A 14,869-nucleotide genomic window follows, 5' to 3' on the forward strand; every position below is an offset into this window, starting at 1 on the left:
TGGTTAGAATGAGAATACATTATTTCACCTAGAAATGTGGAATAGCTCATTTCTAAGCATATAAATGGAAATATTTGCATTCAGCGTAGGTAAGTCAGAATCTGGATCTTCCACAATCAATTGTGTGCTTTCATGTTCAGATTACATTCTGGGTTTTGGGTTTTTTTGGCTTAGTTTTTTTAAAGAAATTTGTGAAGACTTCTTCAAGACTAGAGTTTAGACTAAAAATACAAAGATATTAAAAACTCTGTCTGCAGCGAAGGCATTCAGAGTTCAGTACTGAAATCCTAACTGGGCTCAACAGGAATTTATGGCCAATTTGTGTATACCTCAGGTAAGCTTGGAAATGGCTCTAGGGCACAACATGTACACTTGTCCTCCAACATGCGCTGTTTTCTGTTTCACTTGGTTTTGGTTTGTTTTGTTTTTTAAGGATTACAAAGAAAATCTTTCTATGTGGAACTGAAAAAATCTTAATCCTGAACATTTCTAAAAAGTGAATGCAGAATTCTCTAGCTCTAGGGACATGATCTCTTTTGTAAACTGGTGGCATTTTCATCTTTCTATTTTACTACTGTACTGTTAGAAACTGTGGCCTACTGTAATTGCAGTTAGTCTACTTTTGCCTTAAATTGAATATATAATGCCAGACATATCTCAGGAGGTCATGATTGTAATGTGAACCAGAAGGCATTTGAACAACTTCAAAGTTGTAGATACTAGTATCTGTATTTCATTAGTAACAAAATAAATAGAAGCCTGTATTCTGCAATAGAAATTAATACCTAACCCAATGATACCGAGGTGGCAGACAGCTCAGTTGTGCAGGGAGCATTCTGCACTGGCTGGAACTTCTCGTTTGCCTGTCGGTCTTGTTCAGGACAAACATATGAACAGACTCAAATGTATGCTGTTCATATACAGCACTTTGCATGGTTTTGGTTTTCATCCTTTTCAAACAAGTAGGGCTGCACCATATACATCCAGCTTTTAATGTTTTGATCATGTGGTTTGGATTTTTCATCAAAATGAATTATTTTTCAAAAAAGATGTCTAAATGATAGAGGTGGTGACTGTACTGCTTGATAGTTGTCTGTGGAAAAGTGACATGTTGCTTTCTTGAAGAACTTTTGTCTAATTAGCAAGGATGGCTGTTCATATCTAATTTTTGATTCAGACTAAGAAATTATTACTTTAATGCTCACTAATACCATGTGTTAGTGAAACTTCACCTTTTACCGCAGTTAGCATGGTTAGTGGCTTGTTTAAATGCGCATAAAAGATCCGCCGCCAAAAAAAGCACCATATGAGCTTCTTTGCTATGAAGGCCAAGTACATGCTATATGTATTTAATTTTTATTCAACAGTAGCCTGACTGTGTTGTAACACTGTCACTCCACCTACACATACCATCATGTCATTATCCTAATGATTTCTTTCAGACTGTGTGGGATTCGGTACCACTGTGTCTTTAGAAATTTCTTTTAGACTGCATCCCACATAAGAACGTGAAGAGGAAGAATGTTTTTTCTCTGAATAGGAAAAAAACCCAATCATTGTCACTTTCTATTTTGAATTCCTCATAATCTCTTTTGAATCAGTGTCATAGAGATGTCTGCAGTCTGTCTAGTGGAGAAGCCTGTTGCTTCTCTTGCACAGCTCAGTGCTAGCTGTGCTTTTATCTGGTCAAAAAAAGAGAAGGGTTGCATGAAGTTTCTCACTCCCCTTCCTTTACTGGTTAAGGCAATTGTAGTTAGGATTTGTGTCTCTCCATCAGCCCATTTCAGTTGCTAAGCACAACTGAGATTGTCTTCAGCATTAATTATGTTAGATGAGTACAAATCCAATCAATTCTGTCAGTATTAATTGCTGTATCTGAATGGAAACAGCTGTAGCACTTGAAGACTCTCTTGTGCAACTGAATGAGATTTGCTTTTTTCAGTGTCTCCCATTTTTTAATGCACTTGATGAGATGCAACAATTGGTACATTTACAATCCTGGTGTTGCTGTTGAATTCCAAGCGTAGGGACTGTACTGTATAGGAGAAACAAAAATAATAATAATAAAAAAACCTAATTGCAGAACAGTCTTTGCATAGGATAAGTGCCTGAACCTTTCTTTTTCAGAAGGAGAAGGGTCACAGATAAATGTAAAAAATATAATGCCACTGTAATTTTGTAAAACTGCTTCCTCACACCATCATTTTGAAAGCCATTTAAGAAACAAGAGAGGTGAACCAGGAGGAAACATCCCCAGTGTGATCATCAACAGAGGCTTTTTTAGCTAGATTTGCTAATTTGGGGTTTCCTTTTAAATATCTTCCTATATTTGTAAATTTTAATAATCAGTTGAATATCATGCATGAAGTAATTTTGTATGTGTTTTTATAAATGTTTGCAACAAAAAATGTTGCATGTAATGCTGTAAATGCAGTAATTTGTTTTAGTGAATACAGAAAGTCAGTTGAATGGAGTTAAAAATTCCTTCTTAATGTACATCTTCTGAGATTAAATAGAAATAGCATCCTTTGTACTTGGAATCCTTCTGGTTGCCCCCTCTGCCGTTTTTATGAAAGACAGATCTGGTGCAGAGGGTCTTACTGTTTCTACGTGCTGCTTTTACTTCTTTTGTTTGAACAAACCCACGTACTTTATTTGTTGCCATTTTAGTATACTCTTCAGAAAACTATGAAGGAATGATAATAATTTGTGAGATCCAGTGGCTTCTAATTTGTACCCTGAAATTTACTAGAGCTTGTATTATAAATGTCTTGTCATGAAATAGGACCTCACTGAAGTTGATGATATATCTGTATCAGAAAGGCATTGAGATCCATTTATTTATCTTTTTAATCTTGTGGGGAGAAAGCAGCTTGGCAGCTGTTTATGTAGCTTTATAGTGCAGGACCAAAGTTTTTGTTTGTGTGTGGTTTTTTGGTTTTGATTTTGGGGTTTTTTTGGGGGTTTGGTTTTTGGGTTTGTGTGTTTTGTTTTGTTTTGTTTGTTTGTTTGTTTAATTTTATTTTTACTTTTCACCCTCTGCTTTATGACCTTGACTTACATAGTGTAGAGCCTACCTGCATATATTTATAGATCTAACTGTACTGCTAGTTGTCTTCTGAGTTAAGTACACAGACTAGACTCTGTGTATGATTCCATCTCCGTGTCAATGGTACAATGTATCAGGTTTTCATTATTTTAGCCTAAAAAAAAAGTTTTAACAGAAGCAGCAGGCAAGCAATAGGCAAGTCCTATTTTAATTTCCTTCTGTAAGTTGATTTCAGAGATCAGCCTAAGTACTTCTGTTGATCAGCAAAATACCCAGGGGTTCTGATTTCAGCGCACCTCTCCATACAAGACAATTCAGTGCTCCTGCTGGTTAACGCAGCAGGATCTCAGAACCCGACATTCTCCAAAAAGTACATCACGCTTTTGTTTCAGGTCATGGCCTTTGCTAGGCAAGGAGGACCTCATAACTAAGCAACTCTTCTATTAGTGTAGTTTGTATTCATGGTAGGTATCTCTGGCCTTTCCCTAGCCATCATATTTCATAGTTGACAATACAGGGTGCAATGGGGAGGCATCAAAATCCACCTAGCTAAATGACATCTAATAAGGAGAAGAATGCTTTGTAGACACTTTGGTATTAAACTCTTTGTAGTATAAAAATAAGTGTATTGGTAACTGCTCTGTTCTTTATTTATAAAATCAGTCAATAATACGGGTTGGTAAGGATCCTTAGAGGTTATCTGGTCTTAACCCCCTTCTTGAACAAGGTCCAGTTGCATCAGGTTGCTCAGTGATTTGTCAAGCTTGGAACATCTTCAAGGATGGAAAATCCACAACCTCTTTGAGCAACAAGTACACAGTAAATAATAATTACAACAATAAAGGAAGAAAAATCCTTATACCTATTTGATATTTCTGGTGTTTCAGCTTGTCTGGTGCCTTTCATGCTGTCTCTGCGTATCCACCCATTAGAGCAGGGGTGTCTGACACATTTTCACTGGGGGCCACATCAGCCTCACGGTTTCCTTCAAAGGGCCGAATGGAATTTTAGGACTGTATAGATGTAAGAGTAGTTATATTTATACAGCCCTAAAATTCCATTCAGCCCATTGAAGGCGACTGTGAGGCTGATGTGGCCCTCAGTGAAAATAAGTTTGACACCCTGCATTAAAGGGTTGTAGAGAGCAGTGAGATTTCCCCTGCACCTTCTTGTCTTAACAGTGAACAAAACCAATTATCTCAGCCTCTCCACATGCCTCCAACTCTGTCTTAGTGGACCTCCATTGGACAGAGTTCAGTATGTCAATGTCGTTCATGTAGTTCAAGCTCAAAGGGGGACACAGTACTCCAGGTGTGATCTCACAACTGCCAAATACAAGGGAAGAATCGCTTCCCTCCACCTGCTGGCTGTTCGCTATTGTGATGCAGTTGACCTTTTCTGGTGCAAGGGCACATTGCTCGTGTATGTTCAATGGGGAAAGGCTGCTAACATGGCTGTAACGATTTTCTCAGAAGATGCAGGCGAGTTCTGGCCCCTCCTCACCCCCTGCACTACCTTCCTTCTGATAATTGTTCCTAGTGTATCCTTCATAGAATGTCCTGAGTTGGAAGGGATCATTGAGTCCAACTCCTGTCCCTGCATGTGAGAACTCCACAGTTCACACCACGTGTCTCAGGGTGTTGTCCAGTCTCTTCTTGAACACTGTCAGGCTTGGGGCCGTGACACCTCCCTGGGGAGCCGTTCTTCTAGTGCTCCACCGCCCTCTGGGTGAAGAACCTTTTCCTAATGTCCAACCTAAACCTCCCCTGGCACATCTTCCTGCCATTCCATTGGGTTCTGTCACTGGTCGCCGAAGAGAAGAGTTCAGTGCCTGCCCCTCCTCCTCCCCTTGAGAGGAAGCTGTAGACTGTGATGAGGTCTCCTCCAGGCTGAACAAACCAAGTGACTTCTGCTGCTCCTCATATGGCTTCCCCTCTAAACCCTTCACCACCTTTGTAGCCTCTTCTGGACACTGTTCAGTAGCTTAATATCTATTTTATCCTGTGGCGCCCCGACCTGCACACAGTGCTCCAGGTGAGGCCACACCAGTGCAGAGTAACAGAGTGACAGAGCTTGGGAATTGTTGATGACTTGTTTCGTTGTCAGTGAAATTCTTCTGCGCTGTTCTTGCTTTTATTTTTCCATCGTTCGACAACAGTTATGAATGCCAAGCAAATGTTTAGTGTCAGCAAATAAGAATGCATATCCCCCTCTATTTTCTGTGCTTGATTAGAACAAACACCAGCTTGGTGATCTCTCCCACTGAAACTCACTTTGATGACAAAAGCTTTTTCTTTTCTTTTTTGGCTTGGATCAAAAATGAGTGGTTTAGGGAAGAATAAGATCAAAGGATGCTTTGCTTTTTCATTCATCACAAAGTGAGAATTATTCCTCTTTACCAGAACTGTGGTAGACAAATATATATGCAAAAAGGAGGTATCAAAGACTGTCAAAATACGCATCAATCAAGCATTTTGTTTTACAGCAACCAAAGACAGTTTCTGGAAGGGAGAAGACAAAAAGAAAAAGAGAGTACAAATTAGGCAAGCAGCTATTATGCCTCCTACAGATTTTATTGCAGACATTTGTACAAAATAGCATTCTGTTACCCGAAAGTGATTACTTTCCAAAGTCAGTAAGGTGTGAACTCAGAATGACATAGCCCAAATGTGAATGCAAACACAAAAATGAAGTTTTTAACTGGACTTCTGAAAGAATGGAGCTATGCTACTGGTTGAGCACACGATTGCTGTCATCACCTAATGTGACTGAATAAATGGGTCTACAACGAAGTATTAATGTAGCAATTTGTAAATGAATGTTATTCTGAAGATTCCAAGTATCCTCACTTTAAAATTTTTAATCCTATTAAATTTAATTGTATTCAATAATAATTGTATTTGTCACAGATATTTTAAGCAACCTGTAGCCCACTCTGGCTTTTACTTTGTGGGAATTTATTGAGAGTATAATATGCTAAATAAAAATTGACTACATTCATAAACAGTAATGAAATGCAAACATTGATCTCCCATCTAGGAATTATTTATGTTGGCATATCAGTAGGTCAAGATTTTGGGAAGCAGCAGACTAACTCATGCGTCCTGCCTTTTGAGGCTGTGTTTAGGTGCTCTGGTTAGTGGTGCACATGGGTGCTCCACATTGTGTGCATCTTCCAGGGCTTGCATCTGTTTGCAACAGGTCAGTACAGCACCTGAATATATGAAGATCCGCATTTAGCTGTGAAAGTATGACAGTGTGTTCCTCAAAAGAGAAAGTACTCAAAAGGTCTTCCCGTTTCTTTGAGTCCACTCTCTTGTTGACACAGGCAGCCAAGCATCATGATTCTATTTAAAAGCTCATAAATCTTAAAAGTAGAGCACTTGTCTCAGTTACTTCACCAAAAACTGTTTAATTGCAGCAGTTTTACGGTTGTTAGAAAACTGCTTCTGATTTTAACCCTGTATTTATTCACAGCTACTATATGCCTATTTATTATTGTACCAATACTGTCCCTTACAACTCTCCTCTATGGAGAGTACAGTTTATGCTTTTTGTCTTCAGTATTTATTTTTATCCCTCTTAAAATTTGTTTTGCCAAGTGAAACTGACTTTTCTTCCCTGAGAAGATAAGATTAGTAGGTGAATGGGTGGCCTCATAACCATTTTCTGCTCACATTGCTGTTGAAATTCCCTGTGCTGAACGTGAGTGACCAGAACTGCATATGACGTGCGGAGGGATTTTATTGCTGTATGCAAGGACACTGCTGTCACCCTACCTCAGATGCATCCTAAGGCTGTGGCAGCATCCTGCTGGTGACTCATTCTGGACTGTCATCTTTGGGTTGTAACAACACAGTTTTATTTCTTTTCAGCCGCTTCCTGCTAGTAAACCTGGGGTTGTACAATGAAATGCTAAGTATGCAACCACGCACAGTTGCTTCTGTTACTGGTCCTCTGGATTGTTTAGTTCTTCCCTGGTACTATTAATGCCTCTTCAGTTAAGTGGCAATTTCACTGAACTAGTCTCACGTGCTCGACAAAGGAAAATTTTCTGGTTAAAAATCTGCCATTGACGTGATTAAGGTACTGTGCTTCTACTGATATCCCAACTCAATAATGTTCTTTCCAGCAAAAGCACAAAAAGCAAGCCAGTCTGGCACATGGGTACACCTCTGTTGTGCTCTGACATACACTTAATGACTCTCTTCTGTTGTTAGAATTATTGTATTATTCTTTCTTACGTCTATTGTACGTTGCAGTTCCCGGTTTATCATGAAGTGTTCTGATCTTCAGCCACAATTTTCCTTGCTGGTCACTTCCCTTTATTCTTGTAGTTTACTACTTACTCTTGACGTCTGTAACTGATGTGTGGCATCTTGCCCAATAAACAATTACTCTTTGGTTTTATTTTCCAGTTATGATTCCTTTTCTACCACATCCTTTCAATTCCTGTAAGAATTTGGATGGACAAACCTTATGCTTTAGATCTGTCACCTTCCTGGTCAAGACCTCTTGCATTTCTGTGCAAATATTTCAGTTACTCTTCTCTGACTTCTCCCTGTCAAGCTAATTTAAGATGTACATCTTCACTTCTGTAATCCTTCCCACCTTGCTTTTTCTAACAGAGTCACTGGAGGTGAGCTGTTTGAAGATATAGTTGCAAGAGAATATTACAGTGAAGCAGATGCCAGGTAAGTAATTTGGTTTTCTAATGGTGCCTTTAATAAGTCTAGAATAGTTACTTAAATTTCTCATGGTGTTTGGCATCAGTTTCCCTAGCACAGTCTGTGAGACTCAAGGATTTCTCCTGGAGTTCTCTTAGACTCGGAAGGCCACAGTTTGGAGTTTTGAGCTCATGACTGTGTGGTGGAGAAGTCACGAAATCTTGATTTCTGCTGATCTGAAAAAGCTGAAATTAGATCTGTTTGTTAAAATCTTTGTAAACTTGTGAAGTTGCTAGAATCTTACCCAGTTTTTTCCTTTGCAAACTTGACAAAACATTTCAGCTATCTCATCTAAGGATTCTTACATTTGCTGATCAAAGTTTGAAATATATGTTGGTCTTGAAAGAATTATGCCATAAATATAATTTTTGTTCTTGATCTAGAATTACTAATTTAGTTTTCATATTTAAACATTTTCATGGTGTTTCATCAATAAGCAATTATACTGTGCATCTCATAGTCTGAGCTCAAATTTGAAATCTCTAGTAATTTCCTGCAAGTGCTTGTTGAAAAACTTGAAGAATAAGTTGAAGATTATAATAATTTGCATGCTGACATAAAGTATAAGGACCATTTTTCCATCTCAGAATCTGTTTGCCCTCACATAATAATAAATCTTAAATATTCTCACATCATGATGAATCTCCAACATTGTGGTCAATTACTTTAAAGAAAATATGTTCTGCCGCTACACTGTTAACAGAAAATTTATCTCTAAGTAAATTTAAAGAATCATCATGTTTTTGTGTGTTCATAGTCACACACCACCATTGATACATATTTAGTACATATAATTTTCAATTATTCCTTTACATTTGGAATTAATTTGCAGACGACTGGAAAGCATTAACTGCCCCTAACAACAGTGGTAGCATAATAACCAACAACCAGAAGTTACTCTGAATATTAGGAAGCTTCTACTGCTTATTGCTCTTACTAATACCTGTAGGAATGCTAGAAGCATCATTACTTTAAGCATTTAAATGTGGAACAACGCATAACAAAACACACTGTAGAAGCGAAAGCAAAATTAGTAATTTGGATGGGGTGGAAGGAGAGGTACTATGTTTAAAAGATTTTTTTAATATTTTTTTGCCTGCTCTGATTCAAGCAAAATTTCTAATATTGATGCCAAAGGCCAGCATATGGTGTCATTGTGTGATTTTAAGATTATTGTGATTTAAAAGGAAAAATTGCAATGATTTTTTTCTGTTCTAGAATTATGACATATTGGAAGGGGCTATGCATATATATATATATACAGAAAATATACATATGCATTTTATATGTTCAGTAAAAACTAGACCAAAGAACTAAAATATCTAGTTATAATGCATCTCTGTATTTTTATATATTTTTATATATTTGTGTGTATATGTATATATATATATATCTATATATATATAGTGCGTGTGTGTGTTTATATCCCTATAGAAATAGTTATTGGACTTAATAGATGCATATCCTAGGACTGTAATACGGGTCTGCTCCTGCAAGCCCTTACTCATGCAAGTAGTCTTTGTTCATACAAGCAGTCCAGCTCAGTGAGTCAGGAACTACTCGCATAAGAAAGGGTTTTCAGGCTTGGGCTCCCAATTACTGATTTATGACCATTCCTTCTGAATTCCATGGTCAAAATGTTTTGGATGGGCAGTATCAAACCCTTGGCCCTTGACTATACTGTTATTATTTATGGTCACTGACTTCTACCACAAGGATATCTTAAAAAAAAAAAAAGCTGATAAGCTCTTGTGCTCAAAAACATCTAAAAAGTTCCAGTGCTGTTAAAAACAGATATCTCAGCTGTGCTTTTTCGCACCATAGGCTGGCCAAAACTTGCAAACCTGGGCATGGAAAAATAGGTGCTGTTTAAATTATTTAAAGCACCAAAATAAAACCTATTTCTACATTTTTAATGTGGATTTCCATTTCATGAGTGACTCCTAATTAAACTCATGCTTGACAATCTTTTAAATGAAAATGCATGCCACCTTTTTGAATAACTTGGCTTTATTCAACTAAGAGTTTTTAAGAAACCGTTAGATTCAAAATGTGAAATGTTTTGCCTTTTTTCGCTTTTGACTTTTTTTGGTTGCATTTGTTTTCTGTATATCATTTCTGAACATTTTCTTGTTTCAGCACTACTTGTAACGTTAATTTCACTGTATTTTTTTTTAAACCAAAACATCACTAATTGTTTTATTGCCACCACTTTACTTTTCCTGTAGCAGTTTTTGGAAACTGGAAAAAGCTTCCATACTGAAAATACAATCTAATGATTGTGTATCATAGATGTTGTATGTTCCATGTTATATGTCTTTTTTGGTTTTGTGTTGGGGTTTTTTGTTTTGTTTTGTTTTGCTTTGTTTTTTGGCTGTGTTAGAGCTGGAAAACTCTATATTCAACATTGTTTTGTTCCAGTTCAATGTGCAATCAAGAGTTGTGAGGAGGTGTGAAATTGGTTTTGTTCTTTATAATTTTTTTAAGTTTTCTTTTCTTTTGTATTTAATGTGATTATGTGCCTTTAAAATGTTCTCCCTTCCATTCTGCCCTTGTATCTTTGCAGTCATTGTATACAGCAGATTCTAGAAAGTGTTAATCATTGTCATCTAAATGGCATAGTTCACAGAGACCTGAAGGTCAGTATCTGGTGCCCATCAATTGGATACAAGAGTTTTGGGGTTTTTTTCCACTGGGTAGGGGCAGAGGGTGGGTTGTCTGCAATGTTTCCTTGCCTATCCTACTCACCCTCAAAACAACTAGACAAACAAATAATGCATGACGCCTCTTTCCAGTTTGCAAGTCTACAGGCCTAATATACATCATGGCAAAAGGGGGAATGGTTGCCAAAAAATTTGTATCCTTCCAAGGCGCTGGATTTATCCTATGCTGTCGAACGTGTCTGTTATGCTGTTCCGGGTGTCCATGTATCGCTGTGTATGCACATGGAGGTGAACTTTGGCTGTGATGTATGTCAGCTTGCAGATTTAAACGCCACTTCTGTTCTGAGACCCTGGGTTGCAGTAGCAGAACAGCCGGTCGCACACTGCTGCATTAGAGTATGACGAACCCTCAGGCAAGTGATGCTAATTGCCGACTAAATTGGACCGGGAGCAGTTAATAATTTACCTAAAACACCTCGCTTGGAGTGAGGTTGTTACCTCAACGCCGCTACAATTTCTTAACACCTCTGAGAGAGGAAAAGAAAGAAGGAGAAAGTCCAGAGGATGCCAGATATTTAATACGACCCTGCCAGTGAATTCCTGGCAAAATTTGTACGCTCTTTGAAGGTTTGACTTTTAAAATAGTCATTTAAAAAAAAAAAACAACAAAAAAGGCAAACAAAAAAAATCCAAAACACCGCTACCCAAACCCCCCCGTTAAATTAAAGCCACGGCAAAGCCGCCCCCGCAGGTGCAGGCGGGTCCCCCCGCGGCGCTGCCTGAGGCCGTCGTGCTCTGAGCGGCGCGGGCGGCGCGGGGCGGGGAGCGCGGCCTCCCGGGTCCCGCCGCCGCTGCTGCCGCCGGCCCGGCCCCGCTGCGGGCGGGCGTGCGGGCCGCGGGTGCACGCTTGGAACTAACACGCGCCCCTGGTGTTTGCATGCAGTCATTGCATTCAGCAGATCCTGGAGGCTGTGCTACACTGCCATCAGATGGGCGTAGTCCATCGCGACCTCAAGGTGAGTGCTGCTGCTGTCCCGCCGGGCCCTCCCCAGCCGGAGCCTCAGCCCCGGCGGCGCTCCGCCGTCCCGCAGCGGAGAGCAGCAAGCCCTAGCAAAACGGAGCCTTGATCAGTGCGAATGGAAACGGGTTTCTTTTTATTTTTCCTTTTTTTTTTTTCTTTTTGTTTTTAAACTTTACTTCACCTGTGCGCAAGGACAGACTGCTGGCATTGGCTGGAGAAAATTTGCTCAAGGTTTGCCAGTGCCTTAGCTCTTCAGATCTGGGCTGTGAAGACAGCCATCAGAGTCTGCTGGCACATGTGGTCAGTACCAGGGAGGACAATCACAGAATCACAGAATGCCAGGGATTGGAATGGACCTCGAAAGCTCATCCAGTCCAGTCCCCCCGCCGGAGCAGGAACACCCAGATGAGGTTACACAGGAAGGTGTCTGGGCGGGTTTGAATGTCTGCAGAGAAGGAGACTCCACAACCCCCCTGGGCAGCCGGTACCAGTGTCTGTCACTCTCCCTGAGAAGCAGTTTCTTCTTGTATTTAAGTGGAACCTCCTGTGTTCCAGTTTGTACCCCTTGTCCTACCACTGGTTGTCACTGAGAAGAGCCTGGCTCCATCCTCGTGACACTCACCCTTTACGTATTTATAAACATTAATGAGGTCACCCCTCACAATAGTTGCTTTTTGAGCATTTGGTGTGTTGGTTGAGAACACAGTCTTCCTCTCTGTCATCCAGAGCTTTTGGGGCAGGGTGCGAGAGGAACTTTTAGTCTCTTCTCAGCATAACTTGGAGCACTTCTGGGAAGCTCACTAACGTTTGCATGTCACACATGTTAGTGACAGAAGGCCAGCTGCCAGGAGATTGCTGGCACAAAGACCTCTCTCTCCTCTAGATGGTTGGGCTACAGAACATCTTTAGAAAGTGGGAGTTCCTACAGTGTTCTCACCATGGTCACCTGAGGGGTTGAGTCCCTTCCAGATAAATGAGATAGAAACTTCAGAAAGAAAACTCCTGTGTTGAGAAGAGCATTACTTCTTTCTTAACCATATATGTATCCAAATGGCTGGAGACATCTGCTGTGGAGATGATCCCTGCATTTAAAGTGTATTAGCATGGAAAGAAACAAGAAAAGTTCATTTTCTTTTACTGGGAAGCTCAGTGACAAGTCTGTCTCTCAAAGGTGGTACTGAACTAGCCTTGTGGACAAGGGAGAGGACTTAATTTGGGCACTTAAGTAAGAAGTAAGAAAATATTGTTAATTTTGAAATCAAATGGAAGTGCACTGTCTGAAATATCAGATCCATTACAAAGGCAGAGGAAAAATGGCATGTGGGCGAAGGCACGGAAATACACTAATTCCTTCTCATATAGCTTCTCTGTCTCTAATTTTCCTTTCCAAATGAATTACGGGGAGCAGGAATTTCTAGTGCTTATCACTAGTAATAAAGTTGGAATGAGAATGCCTTCATCCTTCTTACCATCCTTCATTCCCAAATAAACAACTGTTATAATCATTGTCTGAATTCATAAAGTCTCTGTTGTTGTCCTGTGTGAGCATAAAGGGTTACGCTCTGAAAGCTCAGAGAGCTTGATGGATTTCAAAGACACAGATACAAAATGATCTACCCATTTTACGCTTCTGGATTCTCCTGCATCACGGTTATATAACATGAGGCTGACAAGTCTCTATCCAATATATAAATCTTGCATGGCAGCCGGATAACATGGAACAAGTTTAAATGAAAGAATGTCGAATTTGTCCAGCTGCTCCAGCAATGCCTGCCATCACCGTACATTCAGTACTGTGCTACTAGGGTGAAAAACAATTGGAAAAAAAAAAAGGATTGTAGCTATGCAAGCTGACAATAAGGAATGCTTTCTAGTACTTTTCATACATTCACACAAAATAACTTCTTTAGAAAAGCATTAAATCCAGCTGTTCCCTGCTCCAGACCATGTGTGGATTTGTTACTCTGGCAAATGGAGGATGAATTGGAAAAACAGTGTGAGAAATAATGTTTCTGCCAAGCTGTAGTACCCAGTTTCATTTCTGAAAGTGAAAACTTGAGGAAACAGAAAACCATCCATCTTCACTTACTGCTTTGTGTCAAAAAAAAAAAAAAGTGAAATGAAAGACTGGTGAAATCCCAGCAGAACTCTCCGTACTGAAAAGAAGATGTCAGGGCCCAAGACCAGAACTATGGGACACGTAGAAGATGGTTCAGGCCTGGCATGGATCCTTAAACTGCAAAACTTGGTTTTGTTTTTGTTTTTTTTTCCCCCCAGTAACTCACGGCCTGTTTGGTGGTGGGGAGAGCAACAAGAGGACGAGATTTTGTACACTCATATTGTTTAACTTCCCTTTTAGCATAACTTAATAGCAACAGGAGAGGAGCTTTTGCAGTCTCTTATGACCTGCAGAAGTGCTTGTTGCTGCTCTGTTTGTAATCCTTGGTATAAGTCAGAATGGTGGTGGATCCTAGATCCAGAAAAAAATAACCCATTAGTGGCTGGCTGTCTTTAAGAGGTGGAACAAGTGCACTTCCATGTAGGAATTTCAGTTCTTGGCAGTCAGCAGCATTGCTACTTCTGTGAAACTCTACAATTACAACACTCTTGTATTCCCCGTTGAAGTTAAATTAAAAACAAACAAACAAAAAAAGGCAAAAAGCTGATGTTCTAGTTATATTCAAGGAAAAATACACAGAGGCATAAGTACTTGATCCCTAAGAATTGAAGACCTTTTGAAAAGTAAGGCGTAAATCATGTTAATTTATTTGCAAGTAATTTTAGTAGCTAATACTGCCATTCTACATGCTTGACTGCAGCCAGTCTATGGGTAACATAAGGTGACATTATTGAATCCAAAGTATGAGTCGTGAGTGGCCCGTGCTGGTTGTTAATGTTTCCCAAGTAATTGCAGTCATTCTAAGTTCACGCATGATAATTATCCAGTATGCCTCTTGTGATGCTGAAATGTCAACTGCTCGTTGTTCAGGTGCGTAGTCCCACACAACATCGCCCAAAAGGCTGCTGCCTTTGGCCTAGGAGTGGATCGGGAAATCTGCTTCGGCTTCTGTTGAAACATATTCTCCTATGACAATGGTATTTCTGCTGAACACTTTGGCAGAGTAAAAAAACGTAATGGAATTTAAAAAAAAAATTAAAAATCCCAAGTAGGAGGAAAAATATAACCTCATAACCAAAAAACCCAGCAGCAGAAAACACAAAGCTGCTGTTTTGAAAGGAAACGTTGAATGTGTTGCAAAGTGATATGCACTTGGTGGATCAACCAAGTGAGTGAGGCGTTTCAGTGCTTTGCGATTGCTGAAGGTCACGGCCAAAAAGGATGATCCATTGCTTTAAGAGGTTTATATAAGAAGTGCATTCCAGGAAGTAATTACGGTAAACGTCTGTC

General features: G+C 39.6%; 1 protein-coding gene across 34 annotated transcripts in view; it reads left to right on the forward strand.

Moving 5' to 3' along the window:
- The window catches only part of CAMK2D (calcium/calmodulin dependent protein kinase II delta), a 159,740-nt gene that overhangs the window by 92,669 nt on the left and 52,202 nt on the right, over positions 1 to 14,869 (forward strand). For 24 of the 34 annotated variants that reach the window (XM_071808118.1, XM_071808121.1, XM_071808117.1 and 21 more), the window contains exons 5-6: positions 7,678 to 7,743; positions 10,343 to 10,415. In XM_071808118.1, coding sequence (XP_071664219.1) covers positions 7,678 to 7,743; positions 10,343 to 10,415 — 139 coding nt within the window. Of the gene's footprint in view, positions 1 to 7,677; positions 7,744 to 10,342; positions 10,416 to 11,382; positions 11,456 to 14,869 lie in introns of all 34 variants that reach the window. The other 10 variants (XM_071808115.1, XM_071808119.1, XM_065836409.2 and 7 more) reach the window with 1 other exon arrangement.

Source organism: Patagioenas fasciata, chromosome 4 (assembly GCF_037038585.1).
Source record: "Patagioenas fasciata isolate bPatFas1 chromosome 4, bPatFas1.hap1, whole genome shotgun sequence".
In the NCBI taxonomy this organism is placed as follows: Eukaryota; Metazoa; Chordata; class Aves; order Columbiformes; family Columbidae; genus Patagioenas; species Patagioenas fasciata.